Consider the following 23,976-nt stretch of genomic DNA (forward strand, 5'->3'; position numbering starts at 1 on the left):
ATATATTTGAGTATGTATCTCCAAATAATATAAGAAGTTTTAAAACATGCCACAATATGGTCATCCCTAAAGACAAGGTCATCATCACTACCATCAAACATTCAAAGTGTGGGGAGTTTCCAATTATTTAATTGAAATTTTTTAAGGTTGTTTGAATCATGATCCATTAATTGTACACATTATGATTGGTTGCTTTATTTTCACATTTGTTTTTATAGGTTTCCTTGACATCTCTTTTTGTTTGTAGTAACTTATGTGAAGGAATTTTGTTGTTTGTACTGCAGAGGTTCCCATAGCCTGGATTTTGCTGACTGCCTGCTATGGTGTAGTTTTTAGCATACTCCTCATCCGTCTATTACTTGATAGTTAGAGATGGTGTTCCATTCACTGCTTTTCTTTTGTTTCTCTTTATTCTGGGTTTTGTTTTTGTTTTTGTTATTGTTATTGGTTTTCAATCTGAAGAGTTAGTTCTAGCTCTCATTTTAATGGTTGGTTAGGTTTTGCCTTATATTTTCCCAAGAGTTTGCCTTTCTGTGGCTTCCAGACTTTTTATCTATTGATTTTTGCATTGCCTCCTTCCCGCCAATCTACACTTTAAACAACCTGTGCAAAAGTCTTTTCATGTAACTGTGCCTGTTATGATCATGATCCTCCTTCAAATATATTCTCTTGTCAATGTCAATTTTAAAATGTGTTCCTGGGGGAGCCTGGGTGGCTCAGTCGGTTGGGCCTCCGACTTCGGCTCAGGTCATCATCTAGTGGTTTATGGGTTTGAGCCCCTCGTCGGGCTCTGTGCTGACAGCTCAGAGCCTGGAGCCTGTTTCGGATTCTGTGTCTCCCTCTCTCTGCCCCTCCCCCCTCATGCTGTCTCTCTCTCCTTCAAAAATAAACATCAAAAAAAATTTAAATGTGTTCCTAGAACTAAAAATTCTATATGTTGTGTACACATTCTATATGTGGTATATCGCTTTTTTTGAACAGGAGAACATAATTTGGAAGTCATTAGGTGTTGAACCTAGTACTTCATCCTCTTCCTCCACCTCCCAACCCAAGTCATCTCTACTTGGGCCAAAATGCCACTCTTGATTTGGCAAGATAAACACAAATATATAATCTGGATCTCCTCCTACTTGTAATTTCACCGTCTATTGCTCTAAGTGACATAACTTGTGTGCATAGTTAATTAGTCCGGTTGTGAATTCTTGACCTCTTTTCTTGAGAATGACAATTGCCACTGAGGTGCTATAGAATCTGTTGAAGCAGTGCATTGTGCAAAATAAATTACTATTTTCTCTCTAAATTTTGAACATCAAATCCTCTCACAGGTTTGTTACAGAAGCAGTAAAACATGGTTGAGCTAAAAGACAGGAAACAATCCCCTACTTAGTACAACAAACCGTCTCCTGAGTCCTGAAATTATATAATTGAAGTTGAGAGTTTGACATAACTTCTAACTTTTTTTACAGAATTTTCCTTAACTAAGCATTCTAGTAAATTGTAAGTTAATTACAAATAGGATCTCTACCAACTTGAGTCTATTACATAAAAATTTGCACTTTCCTATGTTTTAAAGGTCCTTGGACCCAGAGAACACAGTTATATAAATATTATAGTAATGCATAATTTGTATATTAGTTACCTGGCAATTTGAAAACATTACATATTTCATCAAGTTTTAAAAAGGTTTCTATGTTTTCAAAAAAGCTATGAAGAATTAACTATACTTTAAAAGAAGAATTAATTATACTTCATTATTAAAAGTACTCAAAAGGTAGTTTTACATAATGCTATATGCTGTCAAATGCTGAAATTGGTGGTTGAAAATTCACAATGAGACTCATAGGGGTGCTAACTCTGGCACTTGTCTAGGAATAACTAGGCCTCTGGAAAGAAGGTAGAGGCTATTTATAGTCCTAAGCCCTGGCACTCTTTGAGTTTGATCCAGTCTGTGGCCTGATTATACCTGATCAACCTAGCATGGGCCATAGTAGAATAAGGGCCTAGCGTAGGCCCCCATCAGCCTCTGAAACCACACTAGGCTAACAGTCTCACACACCAAGGAGAAGTATTTAGCATGTCTCAGATTAGAGATCTGGATGTGAATCCTAGCTACACTATATACAGCTGTATAAATTCAGGTGAATTCCTAACCTCTCTAAACTTCAGGTTCTTATTCTATAAATAGCAATAGTAAAAATATCTATCTCAGTTACATTGAGGAATCAGTGATCACATAACAAACTTCATACATTGCTTGACATATAAGGTCTTCTAAATAAATGTGAAATATTATTATAATTATATTTATTAATTCATCATGGCCAGAATCAAAGATGCTGTTTCTCTAAAATCCTTTGGCTTTCAACTTTGGTCTAGTTCTACTTCGTCTATTGCTCTGTACCTGAAACACAAAAGCATTACTTCATTCCGTCAGATGAAGTAATCCAACTTGGACCATGCAGTGAAAATCTATGTAAAGAACTTAAGGTTCTTAACAAAAGTTCTTAATAAAGGTTCTTAATAAGGTTCCTTTTTTTTAATATGAAATGTATTGTCAGATTGGTTTCCATATAACACCCAGTGCTCATCCCAACAGGTGCCCTCCTCAATGCCCATCCCCCACCCTCTCTCCCTCCCACCCCCCATCAACCCTCAGATTGTTCTCAGTTTTTAAGAGTCTTTTATGGTTTGGCTCCCTCCCTCTCTAACTTTTTTTTTCCTTCCCCTCCCCCATGGTCTTCTGTTAAGTTTCTCAGGATCCACATAAGAGTGAAAACATATGGTATCTCTCGTTCTCTGTATGACTTATTTCACTTAGCATAACACTCTTCAGTTAATAAGGTGCTTAATAAAAGGTTAATGAAGGTTCTTACTAAGGTTCTTAGTAAAACTTAAGGTTTATCCACATGACCTGCATTATAGTTGAATAAGCATTGATATAAGCCATAGGAGACATGAATTTTATCTTCAGACTTCCTCTAATTATCAATGACCATAGGAGAGTGGTATAATCTGTATGAGCCTCAGTTTTCCAAAAATTGAGGTCAGGCCAGTGGACTAGAGCTCTCCAAGGGGCTACGCTAGCTCTAACCTTCATAAGTGCTATGTGGCGTTTGCTTGCTTTGTGATAAATGGATGGGAAGAGTAATCAGTAGATGCCCTCGACTACTGGTACAGTACTTACATTTTAGAAATGTGCCCAAAAGTGGGGGCAAAAGAAATACAGCAGATGAGTCGAAAGACTATTCCAGACTAAGGGAAGAATGTGTACCAAAGTTCTGCACAAAAGCACACCTCCTATGAAAGACTAAAAGAAGGCTATTGTGGCCAGGGCCCAAAAAAGTGTGACTCATGAGGACAAAATGAAAAGTGTGTAGGAGAGAAGAGTGCAGGAAACTCTGGATAACCACAGAGAAGGAATGAAGTGTCAAACTTAAAAATTCAGCTATTTGAGTTAACAGTCTAATTTTTATTTGAGAAATATGATTAATAAATCATTCCAGAAAAGAAAAAAAAGTACATCAATGGTGTTCAAATGACACAGATCCTATGAACTGCAGGGGGTAAGGAGAGGAAAATGACCATCACTAGATGGTGTTTTTACACTTTAATTTATTACTAATTCAACTACTTTTATGGGAGACTCCAGGCAGTCTTTTGAAAATCCTTTAGATGCTCCACATGGAGAAGACAGAAACAAAAGTTCTATTTAATAATTAAGAATTCTCCCATAAAAAAAAAAGCTATGAATCAAATGCAAAGGTCTACAAAGATCATCCACAGGCAAACCAAAAATGTTTTGGTCAGGTGACCTCCTGAATCAGCTGGATGTGCACATCCCATATATAGGGAGGGAAACACATTCACAGGTATCTTTTTAATTTTTTTTAATACGAAATTTATTGCCAAAATGGTTTCCATACAACACCCAGTGTTCATCCCCACAGGTGCCCTCCTCAATACCCATCACCCACCCTCCCCTCCCTCCCACCCCGCATCAACCCTCAGTTTGTTTTCAGTTTTAAGAGTCTCTTATGTTTTTTAATGTTTATTTTTGAGAGAGACAGAGAGAGAGCATGAGTGGGGGAGGGGCAGAGAGAGAGGGAAACACAGAATCCAAAGCAGGTTCCATGCTCTGAGCTGTCAGCACAGACCCTGACATGGGGCTCAAACTCACAGACCGCGAGATCATGACCTGAGCTGAAGTTGGATGCTTAACCGACTGAGCCACCCAGGCGCCCCACAGGTATCTTAATAGCTTGTGCAGGGTGAAGCAAGAAGTTGTTATAGATAGTTCTCTTTAAGACAAACTAAAGGTCACATGATACAGAATATCTAAAGAATAGGAAAAATTGCTATTTATATTTAGTTAGCAAATTCTGAACTAAAATTGGTAAAGAGTAAACCTGATATCCTTTTATAAAAAAGAAGAAACACAAACTAGGTCTAAGGGAGCTGGCTTCTAATCTTGGCAATGCCATAGTCTTGAGCAAGTCACTGAACATCTGAGTTTTAGTTTCTATTTCTGCAAAATGGAGATAATAATGCCGACTTAATTGAATTGCATGAGGTTTAAATAAGTAAATACAAAGTCCTGAGAAAAATACCTGATAAACAGAAACCTCTCAGTAATTGTTTTTATTAATTTTGGGTGCCAGGCTAAATTTCTCAGTGGAATATACAAGTAAGACATTTCTTCTTATAAATATTGACTGAAAAATCTCCAACTCTGAAATCACTGTGTGTCCATACTAACGTCTACGCGAAGAGCCAAAACCACACGTTCTATTTTTCAGTTGTCTAATTAAAAACAAACCAGAACAGCATTCAACTTGGAAGCTGATGAGAGCACCACCTGTCTGATTTTCTTACAGCTGTCAGAAGCAAATTTTAGATCCACCTCTTGGATTTTTACCCCAACTAGAACTGGATTGTGTCTGTATTTAAAATGCTTTAGTTGTTTTAAAGGGTCCTTTTATTCTAAGAAATATAAATATTTTTATATATTTATATATTTGCATATAGGTGAAACGATTGCTACCATGGTCGAATAATTAAAAATTGCGTTTTAGTTAGGGCATAAACCTTTTCAGAATAAGCACTGAAACAAAATATTTACTTTTACAGAAAGATAGAGTTCCTTGTGTAAATGCAAAAGAGACATGAGTGTGTGAAAAGAATCAGAATTTGAATTGCTTTATTTTAAAATCATATTTATCTATATTTTGTGTATTTCCAAACCTTGTCTCTGACTATCTACCAATAGTAAAATGTATACAAATTTTGTGGGGGCACTTACATCTTAAGTTGTATATAAATCTTATATACGTGTGTGTGCATATTTATACATTGAAATTAGAAAGGGAAAACAAATTTAAGATCCGCATTTTAAAATATCATAAAGCAAAAGTACTCAAAATCATTCTTCCATGCAACATTTAGATGCAACATTTCAAGTTCATTGTGGCTTCTATCCTTTTGAGCCTTGTAAGTTTTGCAAGGTTAGATATTAGCCATGATGTTACATGACCATAGCTATTTATAGAGGGGCCGGTTACAATTGGTACCTGAGGCCTTTGGCATAGCACACAACAGTTTCCACATGCAAAATTTCAGAGAAACCCCTTCTCTCCCCCAACACACAGATCTATCAGCATCTCAGCACCGAAACCCACTTCTCCAATCCTGTATAGAATCATTGATTAAGAAAGTATCTAAAAGCAACATTTAAGTCGACAAATGGGCGGTCAATGTCACTATCGACTTCCACCTTTTTTTCCTAGTCGGTACTATTGGAAAATGGTAGCAATACCTTCAGCAGTGATCTCCGTCATGGTGGTTGGAGAAAGGAAAAGGCAGGTGAAAAGTTTCCGTCAAGTGGCACTTTGCAGAATACTTTAGGATTTGAGAACTCTGATAGGGGGTTCTGTGTGAAAATGTGAGGGCTCTTCGTTTTCCTGGCTGTTTCTGCTGCTCCTTTGTTGTCCTGTTGAACTTTGTCTCTTCTCTGCAGAGTTCTCCCCCTGGAAACAACCTGAGCCCTTTCCAAGCTGCACTTGTGGCTCAGGCAGAAGTATCAGCTTCGAACAAAAATAGCCTCATTTCCCTAGGACTCTTCAGCACTTTTTTTTTTTTTGGCACTCTAGTGGAACACACACACACACACACACACACACACACACACACACACCAGCTCTCCAGCCCCAAAGAAAGATAGGCCAAAACAAAACAAAACAAAACTAGAAAGTACTGTCTAAACTCCCACAGTTTCCCTAAGATAATTACAGATCTTGGGGTCTATGTCAGAAAACATGAAATAAAGAGTTGAAAGTAATCTTATCTGTGATAGCTCAGATTTATTCTTAGTGCCCTTCATGCTCAGAACATTCCTCTTCCCTTATTTGGTGTGGGGAGGGTCCTGTAACATCTACCAGAAGCAAAGGGGAGGGTAGTCTTCTGTCATTTTCCCCAAGGTGATTCCCTATTGGTCTAAATCCACTTAGCAAGTGCAGTTATTTATATAGGGCCACACTTAAACTTGCAACTATTAAATCCTGAAGCTTCCTTGTAGGGGATTAAGATTTTCCAAACATGTGAGACCTGATGAATTACTTGATTTTTATATTCTCTTTAATTTCATACTGAAAACAAAATACCTGAATTTTTATCTATGGAGTAAAAAAAAAAAAAAAAAGGAAAAGTGACATAAAGTTTAGAAATCCACAGCCAACATTTTAGTAAAAGATTTCAACCTTTCCCTATCAAGAAAATAGAAGAAAAAAGATCATAGCAGCTAACAATTAACCAAATGGGCTGATTAGCATTTCACCTTCCCATTCCTAGACAGGTGTTAATGAGCGGAGAAATATTCAATAGTTGGTGGTAGAAAGGGGAAGGAGAATCAAAGGGCATTGATAATCACAAACTGTAGCCAATTTGAATAATCAAGGGGTGACTATACTTATCTTTTATTTTATTCTCATATTCAACCGAATAAATGTTTGTAGTTTCAACTTTTAGCCTTAACTTACTGCCTATGGTTGTCAAAATCTCTTTGATTTGTATGGGACTTCAGGGATCATAAAGCAAAGTCAAATATGCTGTTTTAATTTTTGAGACTCAGAAGAAAGCTACAATAGTTATTTCCATAGAAAATTACATCCTCCACCCTTCACGTCAACATTTTTGTATCTGCTGCCTCAATTCTTTGCACGCAGGAAGTGTTCATTTATTTGCAGAATGAGTAAGGAAGCAATCTTAATTCACAAAAGTGTAAATAATTCCAGGTCACACTCACAATTTTCTAAACGATTCTATACCTAGGATGGGGCCTGGAGGCTTTTGACTACAAGTTTGTACCTTTCCCCCCAGAGGTGAGTCTTTGTTGCAGACTCTACGGTTTGCAGATTAGGTCACCTGCAGGTGGAAGGACACAAACTTCTTTCGCCCCCTTCCTGGAGCACAGGGTTGGTGCCTGCTTTCTAAAACGGGGAGGAGGTAGCCTAAAAGCAGACTTGTCCTCACTTGACCTCCAAAGGCATCTCCATTCAATAACATCACAGTGCTTCCAAATTTAAGAAAACTTAGCACTTCCCATCTCCATTTGTCAGTCACTTTCACAGTCTTCCATTGTGCCTAACTGAAAAAATAATAATCCTGTGTGCAATTCATTAAGAATTTACATGAGTCAGGGCCTAAATAAAAGTAGCTAGCTTGAAGCAGGAATAAATCACAATTACAAACTCCTACTTAATAAGAAGTTGAAATAAGAATATAGAGCAAGAATACTAAATTCCTAGTGATTGATGTTACTCTTAAATTCCCAATCACTAATTTTGTGCAATACATACTAGGAGAAAGAGGAATAAAACATATTCTAGCAAATATACATGTTTGCAAGATAATAAGTTTTTTAAATCTATCTGTTGGATGAGCTGATGAATCTTATTAGACATTAAGAAACCAGTATATTTCTCATTTTAAAAACTTTACAACTTTCAAGTTATTTGAAATTAATAAGATCTTTGAGTTTCAAGTGGAACTCTCTGAAGCTTTCCAAAACCAAGCAACTGACATTTTTCTAAAGGCAAAGATTGCATTCTTCAGGATACCTATCCAAAGAATAAAACATTACAATGTGTTTGACTTTCATCATCTTTTTTGCCTTTCTTCATTTGAAAGAGGTGTTCATTTTAAAAGAGACTGGGCTCTTTTAAGAGGACCTGAAAGTTGGGCTCTCTCTTCTCATTAATAGCTTCCTGAGTCAAAACAGGTAGACTTATCCTAGTTTTGCAACAGGAGTTAACTGTTCGCGATACATCATTCACTGACCTGGTCTCTACAAGTCAATGGTAAACCATGAAAGTTCGTTCTTCTATTAAATGTTCTGTTTAGTCCAAGCTGCCCCTCCAATTTGATTATACTGGGCATTGCCTGTTGTGATTTCCACTAGGTGTGCTAAATATTCAAATTATTAGACAAAAATATTTTTCCTTAGAGCAACGTTTTAAAAAAAGCTGGCTGCTCTGTCAGCTCTTATCATGAACTAACAATCAGTAACACATACATTATATTTGGCTATGAATAAGATATTTTTACTGAATTTCAGATGCAAAAAGATTCAGGAGGCAACCGGGGAAGTTTTGATGATTTTTGGTTCCCACCAAAAAAACATAAGATAAAGCAAAGTGAAGTTTTTTAAAAACCATTTTAAGTCTGTACTATGTTATCTTGTTCTGTGCCAATGTATTTGTGTGTGTTTTATAAAGTAGTGAGAAGATTAGGAGTAAATAGTTATTTACTATCAGTCACCCATTTCTCAAGGGTTGGAGATATTAGAGAGAAAGCAGAGTTTAGGATTATTTCTCAAGATCTATTTCTTAATTTATGGATACAAACAGCTTATATGTGAATAACATACACATGAATTCATGACAAATAAAAATAAAATAATAAAGAACTTTGTGCAATATTGTACTCTTAAACAGAGTACAATTCATTAAGAATTAGGGATACCTAATTGGGTTAAAAGTACTTTATACTTGGATCCTGACAAAATAAGAGGTATCACTTTTATGTAAGCTTAAATTTTCAAGTTCATTTTAATAAGAGACAAAGATAACCCACCAAATGGTTTTGAAAAAAAGGGGAGAGAGAGGTAGGGGACTGAGTGTCATAATGTAAGATAGGGGACTGAGTGTCATAATGTAAGAATGTTATATTTGAGCTAACAAAAAGGGGAGAGAGAGGTAGGGGACTGAGTGTCATAATGTAAGAACATTATATTTGAGCTAACAAAATGCAAGCTACTGTTTGACTGCCTCGATTCAAATAGCTTACCAGGATGAATATACAAAAAAGAAACGCTTTACTTTTAGCTTTGGAAGTGAAGAAAAACTTGGCAAAAACAACTTAAATACGGAAAGAATAACTATTGGCTTTTAAACCTTAGAAGGAAGAAATATAGAAGAAACTAGGAACACTGAATATGAACTTAGGAGCCATTTGAGGGTATTTGCTTTCATCTGACCTTGAAATCTCATCACATGACCTAGAAATTCCGCGGAAGCTCTCACATGATAAACTTAATCTTCAGAATCACAAGAAAAGTCTCAATTGAACTATTAGTTCATTAACTTCATCTCAGCACTGCTGTTCACTTCATTTTAAATTATTTTGTTTTCTATTTGTGTCATGGAAAATCTCGTTCTGTCCTCTTTATTTTCTCTAAATGGCCTGTGCTCATTTCTTTAACCAAAGGTTGAAAGTCTTTCCATAGGTTTGGCTTACCATCTGATTATTTAGAAACTGTGTGATCCAGCTCGTTTCAAATGACGGAAGGCATTCCAGTGCAATTAAAAACTTTCCTCTCTTTAACTCTGACTCATGAATAGCTGAGTCTCCAATATCAGGCTTCTTCCCTCACACACATTTGACATTGTCAAACATTCTCTCAGAAATTTGCCTACGTCAATTCGGTCTTCAATTAACAAAGGCAATGGATGCCCCTTCCTTCTTGGGGATTCTATTCTCTGAATTGCTGGCTTCTGTCTACTACCAGTGTCCTCTTTATAAGGACCTGCCATATCCCATAGTAGGTGGTCCTGTGGAATCCACAATTCGGATTATTGCCTTCAGCTGTGCACTCTATTACATATGACCTTCAGTCTGTAGTCTTAGTCGCTATTCAAAAGCGATTTTTCATTTATGCTTTTTATTTGCTTATAAAAGCATAAATAACTTTTTTATAAAAGTATCTGCTGACTAGTTCTTAGATACAAATTTCTTATTCTCTAAAAATAATTTAAATGAACATTTCTGCTTGCTAATTTGGATAAAATTAACAACATCATCATCTTGGGGTTTTTTGTTTATTGTTTTTATTTTGTTTTTGTTTTGTTTTAAATCTTGATGTTTTTGCATTATCCACAATGTAATCTGTTATATCTGATTTATCATTACTGCATACCAACTAGAGTCACTAACTTTCTGAACTTACTTATAAATAGCTTAAACTCGTTATTCCATTGCTCAATAAATACATATATTAATTATCTCTTTGCTCTCAGCACTAAACCCCGTTCTAGTGATGGATTTTGTCCTCAAGGAGCTCAGAATCTAATAAGAGAATGAAAAAGATACATCAAACATTATAAACCAATGTAAAGCGTTCTCTAGTAGAATAAACACTATGCATTGCTGTGGAGAAGGAGCTTTGATACAATAGGAAAGGCTTTAAGAGTAAGGAAATGCTGGCATTGGGTCTTGAAGTATAAGAAATTATTTAAATAAATAGATTGAGGACATACATCTCAAGTAGAGGGACAACCCAGAAAAACAGCTCAGAAAAAACTATAAGGGTTTAAACATAATTAATTTTAAATACTTCAGTAAGGGGGCACCTGGGTGGCTCGTCGGTTAAGTGACTTCATCTCAGGTCATGATCTCTCGGTTTGTGAGTTCAAGCCCGGCGTCGGGTTCTGTGCTGACAGCTCAGAGCCTGGGGCCTGCTTGGGATTCTGTGTCTCCCTCTCTCTCTGCCCCTCCCCCACTCATGTGCTCGCGCGCACGCTCTCTCTCTCTCTCTCTCTCTCTCTCTCAAAAATAAAAATAAAAATAAAAACTTTAGTAAGATTTGGTTACAGGGTACTTGGAAGGAAGCTACAGAAGAAATAAGAGAATAAAGAAGAGCCAGATACTTATGTATCCTACAAGCCATCCTAAAGTATTTGGATTTAACTCTAATTTAGAATGACATTGAAGTGTTTTAGGCAAAAATATGAAATGATCAAATTTACCATTTGAAAATACTGGATTCCACAACAAAGTGATCATCACAGTTTCCTTGAGATAATTTCAGGGAACCTTAGAAATAGAAGCCAGATTACAGAATGTGTGGCAAATGGGAGATCATAAAATGAAATGAGAACCCAAATCATGCTTCAAGGAAGCTTACATGAAAAGCAAAGGAGTGAGATGATTCACAATTAGAGGGGGAAACAGGGTAAAGCAGGAGATATTTTTTAAAGCTCAAAAGACTTGATCATGTTTATTCTTTAAGGGAAGGGATATAGGAACAAGGGAAGAAACATTAATGACATAGGAGAGAGAAAAGGCAAGGAATATAGAGAAAGCTTTAAACGGATGGAAGGGTAAAATTAGAATTCATGTGGAGAGTACTTTTACAGAGAAAACAAATTTTTTAGTTAATCAAAAGAATTAAGTTTGGGACAAATATGGACAATTTTTGAGTTGTGAAAGGCAAGATTTAGAGGAATTTGTACCAATGGCATTATTTTCTCTAGGAGTCAATGTCATCTGCTGAGAAACAAAGGGCTAGAGGTTAAAATAACATCTCCAGGAGAGTTCTAAAGGTTTCAAAACGCTGAAGAGGCAAAAAGAAAGTCAGCTTCTTGAGAATTGCAAAGTTCTTCTTAGAAGCCTGCTGGGCTTAGATTTCTAAGTTAGATCATAGTTTATAGAAACAAATCCAGACATATATTAGAGTCATAAAAGAAGTAAAAGCAAAATGAAGTCCAAATACACCTCTATTATTTTTTTTTAACGTTTATTTTTGAGACAGAGAGAGACACACGGCATGAACAGGGGAGGGTCAGAGAGAGAGAGAGAGAGACAGAATCTGAAACTGACCCCAGGGTCTGAGCTGTCAGCACAGAGCCCAACACGGGGCTCAAACTCACGGACTGCGAGATCGTGACCTGAGCCGAAGTCGGACGCTTAACCGACTGAGCCACCCAGGCATCTGAAATACACCTCTTAAACAAAATAAGAACTTACATTCCGATCAGGCTCACAGTTCAGGGAGGTGTTCCAAGGTAATGAGCAGGTATTCTTCATGGGGCCATTTAGAAATCCAGGAAAATGGCACCTCCACCACCTTTACATGGCTTCCAAAATTGTTCTGGTCATTACCACTCCAGCCAACAAAATGGGGAAAGGCTTGCAAGGCTGTATGGGTCAAACCTGGAAGTGACATGGGGCTAGCAGTGACACCCTATGAAAACCTTGCTACTAGGAATAAAATCTCTCCATAGTACTATTTTTGAGTTCTCCATAGCCGTGTTAATAGACTGAACGAATATTGGAGCAGAAAAGTAGGTGGTTGGGCTAAAATCTCTGGGCAAGGGTGGTCTTCAAGAAAAGTTTTAGCAAAACTGCAACTAATGCAAGGATATGGGAAGAACAGTGCAGAGATGTCTGCTTTAGAGAAAATGCATGATCTAAATGGCTTTTAAGTACTGTCTAAGGATTACAGTCATATTTATAAATCAATCTTTTTGCATTCAGAATGTGGATTACCCTTAACTTCTAAACACGTGAATAGTGCAACATGCTATGAATATTTATGTGAATGAATAACAAAGACATACCTACCAAGAATTAAAGCATTTCAAGAGATTGGATATGAGGGCATTTGACTTACATTTTTATAAGCAGTTTTAAGCATCTGTTTATCCAAATACCTTCTCTCTGTCTGTCTCCTTTTATTTGGGGAAGGGAGGGTACAACCATCTGAATGTACCCCTGCAGAGTATTTCATCAATTCAAATTAAAGATGTATTTTACAGTTGTCACTGATATATGACTTTGAGAATATGAACTGCTGTATAAATGTTAAATGTTCCCATCCTCATGAAAATCACATTTCACCTCAGAGCTGTGTCTGGTTTTGCTATTCATTATTCATTTGAAGTCAGAGTTTTCCATTTTCAATATTATAATTAATTTGAATATTATTAAATGTTGTCACAACTGGCAGATTGTCACTTTCCTTGACCTCCTAACATGTATCCGCTCTCATTTTAAATACTTTCTTTTTTTTTCTTAATCTCCTTCAAAGCAAAACAGAACCATTTGCTCTATGTCTCTAAAAATTCCGTTTAACAAAACAGATCTGTTCCTCTTTCCTCACTCCTTACCCTTTTATTTAACAGGAGTTATTTTCTGTCTTACACGCCCCCAACAGTGTCAGCCTGACTACCTGAAAGCCAATGCATGTAGGATTTGCATTAGGGAAAAAGTATGTGTTTTGTCAACTTTACATCCCACACAGAAATCGTGGGTTCTAAGTTTAGAATAGAATTTCAAACCAATATAAGTGGCACTTCATGCTGGGAACAAATTGGAGTTGTGAAAGACACTGGAGATTTAAATTCATGCTGTCTTGGCATGGCCAATAAGCAGAATAGATGGTTGGTTGCATATGAAGAATAATGTAGAAAGTGCCCTCATCCCAAAATGTACAACCCAGTGGGGAAGCCTGTTGTATACAAATCAAAGGCTTAGTCCTATCATTTAGAAATTGAACTTGAAATTTTTCTATTGAAAGGCAAATAGCATTTGGAATACAAGATTAGGTTAGAGTTTGGGTGGCACATACCCATCACAGTCACAAAAGTCTCGTTTTTGAAGATTGTGCCTTTGCAGAAACCTCTTACTTATCATAGCCTTCTCTTCCAAGAGCCTGGATACAGTCTGGAAAATTCAACACAACATTCTATGCAGCCACTACAGTTTATCCTAGTTGGCCCTTGATGACGAACTTAATTGCCATGAGCTTAGGAAGAGTCAGAAGGACAAATTGAAAGGGTCGTGACATCACTAAAAGGACACATTAAGGGTGTTTCCAATGCCAAATTTCAAGAACCTCTAAATTTGGTTTAGGGACTGTTGTTCCTCTTTGTATCTAAGTGCTCAGCATTATAATCTGCAGAGACAATCAATTCTGACAATTCACCATTTCATTGAAACTGTAAAAATCAGCAGTTACTTCAGCTGGTTCAAATTAGAAGGATATATAATTTTGTTTTTGCTTTGGAAATGTTGTGGACCAGAGACATGTTTGATTTAGTCACTGATTACATTTACATTCCACTGTAATGGATTAATCTAGCAGCATCGTACTTTTTGTTTTTAACAGAGAGCTTAAAGGAAAAGGAAAGGAGAAGAAAAAGCATAAAATGTTATAAGAAAAAGATTATTAAGTACGTATTCGTAGGCGGGACACTTAATTCAAAGTGTACTTACTTTAGAAGTGTCTAGGACACGTGCATTATGGCTTTAAAGATCTTAAAGTAGTGAAAGACTCATTTTGTCATGTTACAGAGGAGAGAACTGGGAAGCCAGAAAGGCTGGCTGACTTGCTCACATTTACATCAATTCTTGTTAATTGAAGAGGCTGAACTGGAATCCAGCCACTCTGACCCTTAGCCCACTGTTCTTTACATCGTTCCTTGATGGTTGTTGTTGTTGTCTAAACAAAAATCCCACTTATCATAAATTACAATTCCCTTCTATTATTCTGAATCTCCAAAAAAGGTGTATGGTTATACACACCTTTAAATATGTGGGGTGTGAATAATATCACCAGTACTTTCTCCATTTTTCAGCTCCATTTAAATCTATATATTTGCTTTAGTGTTTCCCACTTTATGAGGATATTTTCCATCTGGAAGGGCAAGTTATGAGCCTGGTTATAGATATTCCCACGTTCACTCAGATTAATCAAGATTATGACCTCAGAAGAGAGAAAGAGCTGTTTTTTAAATCAATGTTTGCCTATAAAAATTGTAGAGATAGACCATAAATGGTGACCCTTATTACTTAGATCATATGCACATCTCCCAGCCAATCTCTGTGACCAGGAGAATAGGTCACTTTGGCCCGAGCCAATCTCATATGGCCTGAGTGGCTCAGTACCCATGTAATGATTGGCAGCATTACCAGGAGTCTCCAGGATAAGGGGAAAGGAGGAGCAATTGCCCATGCAGGAAGATGCTATTGTCAGAAGATGATGAAAAGGAGTACTAAGCTGACCAAAATCTCCTCTTGATTGTGTATATGAGTAGAAACACACACCCACACACACAAATCACATATACTTCATCTCAGACATAGATAGATAGATGATAGATAGATAGATAGATGATACATAGATAGTAATAGATAGACACATAGATAGATATAGGTAGATGATAGATAATAGGTAGATAATAGATAAATAGATGATAGATAGATAGATAGATAGATAGATAGATAGGCAATGTCCTGTCCTACCAATCAAACTATCTCACATATAATTAAAAACATGCTTACCTCTTCCCCAAAGGATGTTAAGAAAAAACTTGTCATTTCATTTATCTCTGGATGATGAACAATACTCTTACTCTTAATCTGATATATATATTTGTTTGTTTGTTTATTTATGATCCTGAACCTAGAGCTAAATAATATATTTAAATAATCTATACTCATTTACATAATTGTGAGAGAGAATAATCTCTTTAACATGAAGAAAAAGAAGTAATGTGGTTACCTCTGGTCCAGGACATCATACACAGTTTGGAAAAGAACAAGGACTAATTTGTTGTTTCTCTTTCCCTTGAAAAGTACACATGAATAATGCCACAGCACCATCTTGAAATTATAGTTTCTCCTTAGCAAAATCCTCAACCTTTATTCTGTATTTTCTTCACCTTTGTGGTTTCCTGAGGATTGGCCATACCTTGAGGACCCCATTCCTCACACAGTCTGTCAAGCAGGGACCGTATTTTCCCTTGTACCTCGGGGCCTGAAGAAATCTTGGGGCATCCTTCTTATTTCTCATTATCTTTCCAACAGGATAAATCTCCCTTTTCCAAAATGCATGCATTTATGATACTTCTTCTATTCATTGCCATCTTTTTATGTGCCAGCAAGCCTCCTCATTTATTGGCAATTTTAGCACCTACATCAATGTTTTCTTCATTTCTATTTCTGTCATACATCCATGTAAGTGTTCCACAAAACCATAGTGGAGACTGAGGCAGAAGAGAAATGTGTGTCCCTCAACACACTTATCAAAATATCTTCCTACATTTTGAATCAAGCAGTAAAATTAATAAAATTCTACAATCAAAAACAAGGCTACATAAAGAGCTCTCAATGCCTAATCTATTTGCACATCAATGCCTACTCCCATAAATGCACTCAGTGTGAGATGTGGGTCTATGGGGGCCTAGGAACCCAGGGCAGTTTGGAAATGATTGTGTGTATTAACAGAAACAGTGTTTAAACATGTGTTATATGCCAGGAACTGTGCTAAGCACTGTTCAAAGATTACCTCACTTAATCTTAGGTGCCTTCCCCACTTCTCTCGAAGCATCATCAGAGCAGGGGCTCCTCCTATCCCGCTCACATAGTCATGTTGTATCTCTAGTATTTAGTATAGTGCCAGGCCCTTGATATAGTTATAATAGTAACAGTATAAATATTGAACTAGAACTGAAAATGTGGATAAAAAAATTTCAAATGACTTACCTCTTTCCCAATATTTGCTTGAACCCTTTAAGACTAGGTAATTTTGAATGGTTTCATATTTGTAAAAAGGATTTCCTAATTGAATTAGAATATTTCTGTTGAACAAACATGCCTCAAGAAATTGGATTCAGTTTCAGTGCCATTAAATGACATAGAAATTTTTCTTTATCTGGTATAATGGGTTTATACATGAAAAGTAAATCCACTTGTGGTAAAGTCAGATGAGGTAATTAGTACCAATTCCCCCACCAAAGACAACAAGAAAAGCTGGACAAAATGTTTTTAAAAGCCTATATTTTAGAAATAATAAAACAATGAAGATTAGTAAGCAGTGATCCAGTGTGGATATAGTCTCAGGTTATGGTTAAGATTCTCTTAACCTGAGGTTAAGGTTCTCTGTTTTTGAGGTTATTTGCAATTTCAGAAGGGTTAACTGCAGTTTAGACTTAGTTGGATTTTGGATAGTCTTCATGCATGAGGAGAACAGAGATTTGGAATACATTTGGAGTACAGTCCCTCACACACACCCACACCCACACCCACACACACACACCCACACCCACCCACACACACACACACACACACACACACACACACTTGCTCGACCCTGAAAGGCTGTACCTGGGAGTAAAGGGTGAATCCAAAATGAGACTCCGCACAGGGACTGCAGCTTAGTCTCATATAATATTAAATCCAGAAATTGTATTAAGATAATTCTGAAAAACTATTTCCCTGTGATACCTAGCCAAAATGATGATGGTGATGATGATGATGATAATGATGATGATGATCCTCTTTGGAGGATACATAATTTCCCGGGTCACAGATTATTTCTACCAGGTGTTTACAAATACAGCTAGAAGATATACTTAAAAATACTCAGGCAGTAAAGAAAGAAGATAACATGAAACAGCAATAGACTCCAAAAGCCTCTGATATTAGGGATATCAGATACTAATTTTAAGATAAGTATTCTACTTGTTCAAGGAAATAAAAGACAAGTGTGAGAGTTTGGAAGGAGAATAAAAACTTCCAAAAATGGGAATCCTAGAACTGAAAAACAAAACAACTGAAATTAAGAACTCATTTAATAGGTTTATAGAGGATTAGTCATAGCCAAAGGTAAGTAAATAAATATATCCAGACTAAAGCCCAGAGAAAGGGCTGGAAAATGCAAATGATAGGGTACAAGACAAAGATAGTTGAAAAGATGTTATTAGGTATACAGTCAGATTCCTCTAAAGGTAGGTCATATTTTAAGATATGATCATTAACAACTTTCCAAATTTAAAGAATGTCAAGCCATATTTCGAGAGACGTGAAGAACTTCATGAAGAATTAATATAAAGAAACCACACCCTCCGGCACATCAGTAAAGCCACTGAAAACCAAAGACAAAAGAAAAAACAATCTAAATACAGCAGGAGAAAACAAAAGAGGTTACCTAAAAAAGAAGCATCAGCTGAGGCTTAGAGCTGACTTTTATACAGGAAAATTTAAGCCAGAAGACATCTTTAAAATGTTTAGAGAAAATAAGACAATTGAGAATTCTATTCCCACCTACAGATATCTTTCAAAAATGGATGTAAAATAAGGACATTTTTAGAAGTACAAAATATGGAGGCATAATACCTGTGATTAAGAAAAAAAATCTAAGAGTGTCTGCGTGGCTCAGTGGGTTAAGCTTCTGACTCTTGATTTTGGCTCAGGTCATGATCTCACAGTGCTGAGATGTATCCCAGCAGCAAGCTCAACATGGAGCATGGAGCCTGCTTGGGATTTTCTCTCTCTCCCTCTCTCTCTGCCCTTCTCCACCTCATGTTCTTTCTCTCTCTCTCTCTTTCAAAATAAACAAATAAACTTTTTCTTTAAAAAAATATAGAAGTCACTGTTTAATCAGAATGAAAAAAACTTCAGAAAAAAATTAAGGAGCAAGAGAAAAGGTAAGCATGCGAGAATATTTGAGTGGACACTGGTCATACAAAACATTAACAATGATGCTTTAAAGTCTTTAAAATATAGAAAAAATTAACTATACTTTTTAATGGTGCAGAGTATTCTAAAATCCTTGAGTCATTCAGAAGCAGAGGGAAAATAACAATTAGGATAAGGCTTTGGTAAGTGAAGAATATTGCTTTTGTTTTTTCTAAAGACCACTAAAAGAATCTTAAGGATGTATATTATTCAAGCTAATAGAAAAAGAAAGGGAATTTTTAAAAAACTCAATCTAAAAGAAGTCAAAAAAGAGAAAAAGAACCCAAAGGAGGAAGGACAAATAGAAATGACTAAGATGGTAAAGCTAAAAAATATTGGTAATTACAATAAATGTAAAAGAACTAATGATCCATTTAAAAGATACAGTCAGACTGGGTTAACGATACCAAACTCAACCATGTGTTGTTCATAAAACACTCATTGGAAATATAACAATACTGAAAAATAAAAAAGAGATTAAAAAAGATATTCTTTGTAGTATCAACCAAATAATGCAGGAATGACAACATTAAATACCAGACAAAACTAACGCTAAAGTAAAAAGCATTGCTGCATAAAGAAGGCGCTACGTAGTGAAAAAAAAAGTTATAAAGGACTAGGAATAGATACCGACATCAAATCTGAATGCACTTAATAATATATATTTGAATTATATAAGCGAAAATGTACACAAAGTCTTGAGGAAAATAGATAAATCCACACACCTCTCACCAGCTGATTAAAAAAGAGGACAAAAGAATACCGGAAAGATAGATTTGAACACTACAACCACCATAATAAGACATGTATAATACAGTACAGTTAAAACTGCAGAATAAACACTTTTCAAAATAAAATATATAATATTTTTAAATTGTTCACATACTGACCTGTAAAGTAAATCAAAATATTAAGAGAACAAAAATATATGTGTTTTGTTTTACTAGTGTATATTTATGCGAATATACTTCATTTTATTTTTTAAGTTTATTCATTTTGAGAGAGAGAAACTGAGCAGAGGAGGGACAGAGAGAGTAGGAGAGAACCCTGTGCTTAGAACAGGGAGCCTGATGCAGGGCTTGATCCCATGAACTGTGACATCATGACCTGAGCCAAAATCAAAAGTCAGACACTCAACCAACTGAACTACACAGACACCCCACTAGTATATTTTATTTTCTTGGTTTATCTCTAGAAAATCTTTATATTTTCAGAATTTAGGAAATAAAAATAATACATGGATCAAAGAAGAAAGTTCCATGGAAAAATTAAAATTTCTCAAGCTGATGATACTGAAGAAAAATATGCGTAAAAGGAAATTTACAGCTATAAATGCATACATAAAAGGAAGGAGAGCTCGATGGCCATTTTAAGCAAGTCAGAAAGAGAATAAGGGATGAAACAGAAAACATAGAAGTAAAGAAAGAGTAGAAAGCATTCAGAAAATTAAGAAAGTAGAAAATGAGGGGTGCCTGGGTGGCTCAGTCGGTTAAGCATCCAACTTCGGAGCAGGTCATGATCTCACAGTTCATGAGTTTGAGTCCCACATTGAGAGCTCTCCTGTCAGCGCAAAGCCCGCTTTAGATCCTCTGTCCCCCTCTCTGTCTGCCCCTCTCCCCCCTTGTGCTCTCTCTCTCTCAAAAATAAATTAACTTCAAAAACAAACAAAAAAACTAGAAAACAAATGTAGAGAAGAGCAGCAGAGCCAAAAGTTTGTTCTTTAAAAAGACAATAAAATTAATAAACCCTTAATAAGACCTATAAAATACTAAAAGGAAAAGCAAAAGAAAAAAAGGTGGCAGGGAAGAAGAAAGAGAAATAGTATCAGGAAAGAAAATAATGATGTAATTGCATATCCTGTAGACATTATTAAAAACACAAGAGAATATTAAGAATGAGTTCATGGCTACATTAATTTCCCAGAGCCGCTATAACAAATTAGCACTAACTAGGTGATTTGAAAGAACAGAACTGTATTAGTTTCCAGTCTGTTGGCCCAAAATTCCAAATCAAGCAGAGTTGGTTTTTCTGAAGGCTCTGAGCAAGAGTTTGTTCCACAAATCTCTCCTAGTTTCTGGTAACTGCTGGCAATCTTTGGTGTTCCCTGGCTTATAGCATCAAGACTTCAACCTATGCCTTCATCTTCATGTGACTGGCCCCTCTTTGGTTCTCTTTTGTCTGACTGTTTTTTTTTTCCTTTCCTTAAAAGGGCATTTGTCATTCAATTTAGGGCCCACTGAGTTATTCCAGGATGGCCTCATCTCAAAATCCCTCACCTGATTTCATCTGCAAAGACCCTCTTTCCAAATAAGGTCATATTCATAGGTACTAGGGGTTAGAATTTGAACATATATTTTTGAGAACAACAATTCCACCTACTACACAATAAGTTCGAAAAATTTTGTGAATGGATAAATCTTTTGAAAAATACAAATGATCAACACTATCAAAGAAAATATAGAAAATATGAATAGTCTAGAAAATAAATGAATCCAGAATTTAAATTTTCTCAAAGAAAAACTCTAAGCTTAGGTATCTTCTCTGGTGAATTCTATCAACTGTTTAAGGATAAATGAATGTCAGTGTTAACACAAAATCTTCCAGAGAATAAGTGAAGAATTATCACTCAAACACATGTTTTTTATATTCATGACAACCTTGATGCCAAATCAAATATGAACATCTCATGAAGGAAAAATCACAAGCTACCATTTTCTTCACAAATATAGATGCAAAAATCCCTAAAGCAAAAATAGCAAACCATCCCAGTGAAATACAAAAGAATGGAACATCCTGTCCTATTTGGATTGATCCAGAAATATAAATTTGGTTTTACATTAGCAAATCATTAATATAATTCATCACATTAACCAAATAAGGGACAAAAACTCTGTGACCATCTCAATATATGTAGAAAAATTATTTGATACAATAATACATTTTCTCTTTGAGTACATTTAACACACTTTAGTTTCAGATGTACAATGTAGTGATTTGACAAGTTTATACATTATGCTGTGTTCACCACAAGCGTAGCTACCATCTGTCCTGTTATATCCTTATTACAAAATCATTGACTGCGTTCTTTATGCTACACCTCTTATTCCTGTGATTTATTTATTCCATAACTGGAAGCCTGTATCTTCCTCTCCCCTTCACCCATCTTGCCCAACATCCTACTCTTCTACCCTCTAGCAACCATCAGTTTGTTCTCTGTACTTATAGGTCTGATTCTTCCTTTTTTAATTCTTCTGTGTGTTTGTGTTTTTTAGGTTCCACTTATGAGTGGGATCATATAGTATTTGTCTTTCTCAATCTGACTTATTTCCCTTAGCATAATACCTTCATTCTTTGATGTTTGTGTGGGTGTTGATAATATCAAGGATCTTCTTTAATCTGACAAATGACCATTACACAAAATCTAGAGTAAACACTCATCTAATCATGAAATGCTGGAAGTTTCTCTTGTGATACTGGGAATAAAGCACAGACATTTTCATTCAACAAAGTACTGGAGGTGGTGGTCTTATTGCAGTAAGGCGTTAATAAAATGTTGAAAGATTTGAAAATTTGAAGGAGAGAAATACAACCATCATTAATCACATTAACCATACAATCACAGTTGACATGACTGTGTACATAGAAAATACAAAATAATCTCCAGATAAACTATTAGATTTAACAAGTTAGTTTACAGGTAAAAACTACTATAACCACTTTTCTTTTTGGTAAAACCAGCACTAATACTAATTCTAGTCTCAAGGACATACTTAATAAATACAAGCACGTGTACCATAAGTGTCCAAAGAGATTTGTTCAAGAGTAGTCCTAGTAGTATTGTTAGTAATAGCAAAAATCTGAAAACAAAACCAATACTCATGAACAGTAGAATGGGTAAATTTTAGTATATTTCTACAATGGGTCACTATCCAGGAATGAAATTTAACAAACTACAACTCTGTGCAACAAACAACATGGATAAATCTCACAAGCCTAATGTTGAGTCAACAAAGCCAGACATAAAAGAATACATAATGTATGGGCATCGTTCTATTTGTATAAATTTTACAGGCAGGAACATGGAAATTATAATATTTGAGAATACATGCTTAGATGGACAATAATCAAAAAAAATCAAGGAAACAATTGCCACAAACTTTAGGAAAGAACTCAACCTTTTGAAAGAAGAAAAGGATAATTATTGCTGATGGTGTATGAGATGCTGGTGATGTTCTATTTTTTGATCTGAGTTGTGGTGGCGTGAACATTTATTTGCTTTGTGTTAAATCACCAACATATATATTTTTAAAATATGTTTTCTACATATACTGTAGATTTCACAATTGCAATGGTTAAAACAAAAGAAAGGGGTGCATGGGTAGTTCATTCAGTTAGACATCTGACTTTGATTTCTGCTCAGGTCATGATCTTGTGGTCATGAGATGGAGCCCTGCATTGGGCTCTGAGCTGGGCATGGAACCTACTTAAGATTCTCTCTTCCCCTCTCCCTCTACCCCTGTCTTGTTCACATGCTCTCTTGAGAGAAACAAAGGAAGAAAGAAAGAAAGAAAGAAAGAAAGAAAGAAAGAAAGAAAGAAAGAAAGAAAGAAAGAAAGAAAGAAAGAAATGAAGAAATAAAGGTAACAATTTTTCAAATTTTATCAGGGGCATCAAGAAAGCTAGTAATGGTAATAATTTATGGACAAGGCCAGGACCAGGATAAAATGAATGAGACACTCACCTTGGATAAAAAATGTAAGGGAAGGCCAAAGAACTCACTAATCAGAAGTAAATAATATTGTAACAATATCTTAAAGAATCAAAATTAATGCAAAAAATTATGATGAACAACATATCAAAGTGATCATAACAAATAACAAATATTTAGATAGTATCTATATGCACCCGGCACTGTTCTAAGTGCTTCTATGGGTATTCACTGTTTTGATCCACATGGAAGCCTATGAGATAGGTGCTATAATTATCCCTTATTTTACTAGTAAGGAACCTTTGGCACAGAGGAAAGTGGTTATTTTCCCAAAGTCATCCAGGTGGCCCATGGCAACGCCCAAGTTCAAACCTAGTTCAAGCTCCAGAAGCCATACTCCTCAGGACAGAACTATGCTCCACCTGCCCATTTACAATAGTCAGAAATGCAGTCAGGTTGTGACAGCTAGTTATGTT

General features: G+C 35.9%; 1 protein-coding gene across 3 annotated transcripts in view; it reads right to left on the reverse strand.

The window, feature by feature from the left end:
• The window catches only part of TRDN (triadin), a 394,176-nt gene extending 387,859 nt beyond the window's left edge, over window positions 1-6,317 (reverse strand). Inside the window, exon 1 of one of the 3 annotated variants that reach the window (XM_023254312.2) lies at window positions 5,813-6,317. In XM_023254312.2, coding sequence (XP_023110080.2) covers window positions 5,813-5,834 — 22 coding nt within the window. In that variant the 5' untranslated portion in view covers window positions 5,835-6,317. The remainder of the gene's footprint in view (window positions 1-5,812) is intronic. The other 2 variants (XM_045057981.1, XM_045057980.1) reach the window with 2 other exon arrangements.
• Between the last annotated feature and the right edge of the window lie 17,659 nt (window positions 6,318-23,976).

Source organism: Felis catus, chromosome B2 (genome assembly GCF_018350175.1).
Source record: "Felis catus isolate Fca126 chromosome B2, F.catus_Fca126_mat1.0, whole genome shotgun sequence".
Lineage (NCBI taxonomy): Eukaryota > Metazoa > Chordata > Mammalia > Carnivora > Felidae > Felis > Felis catus.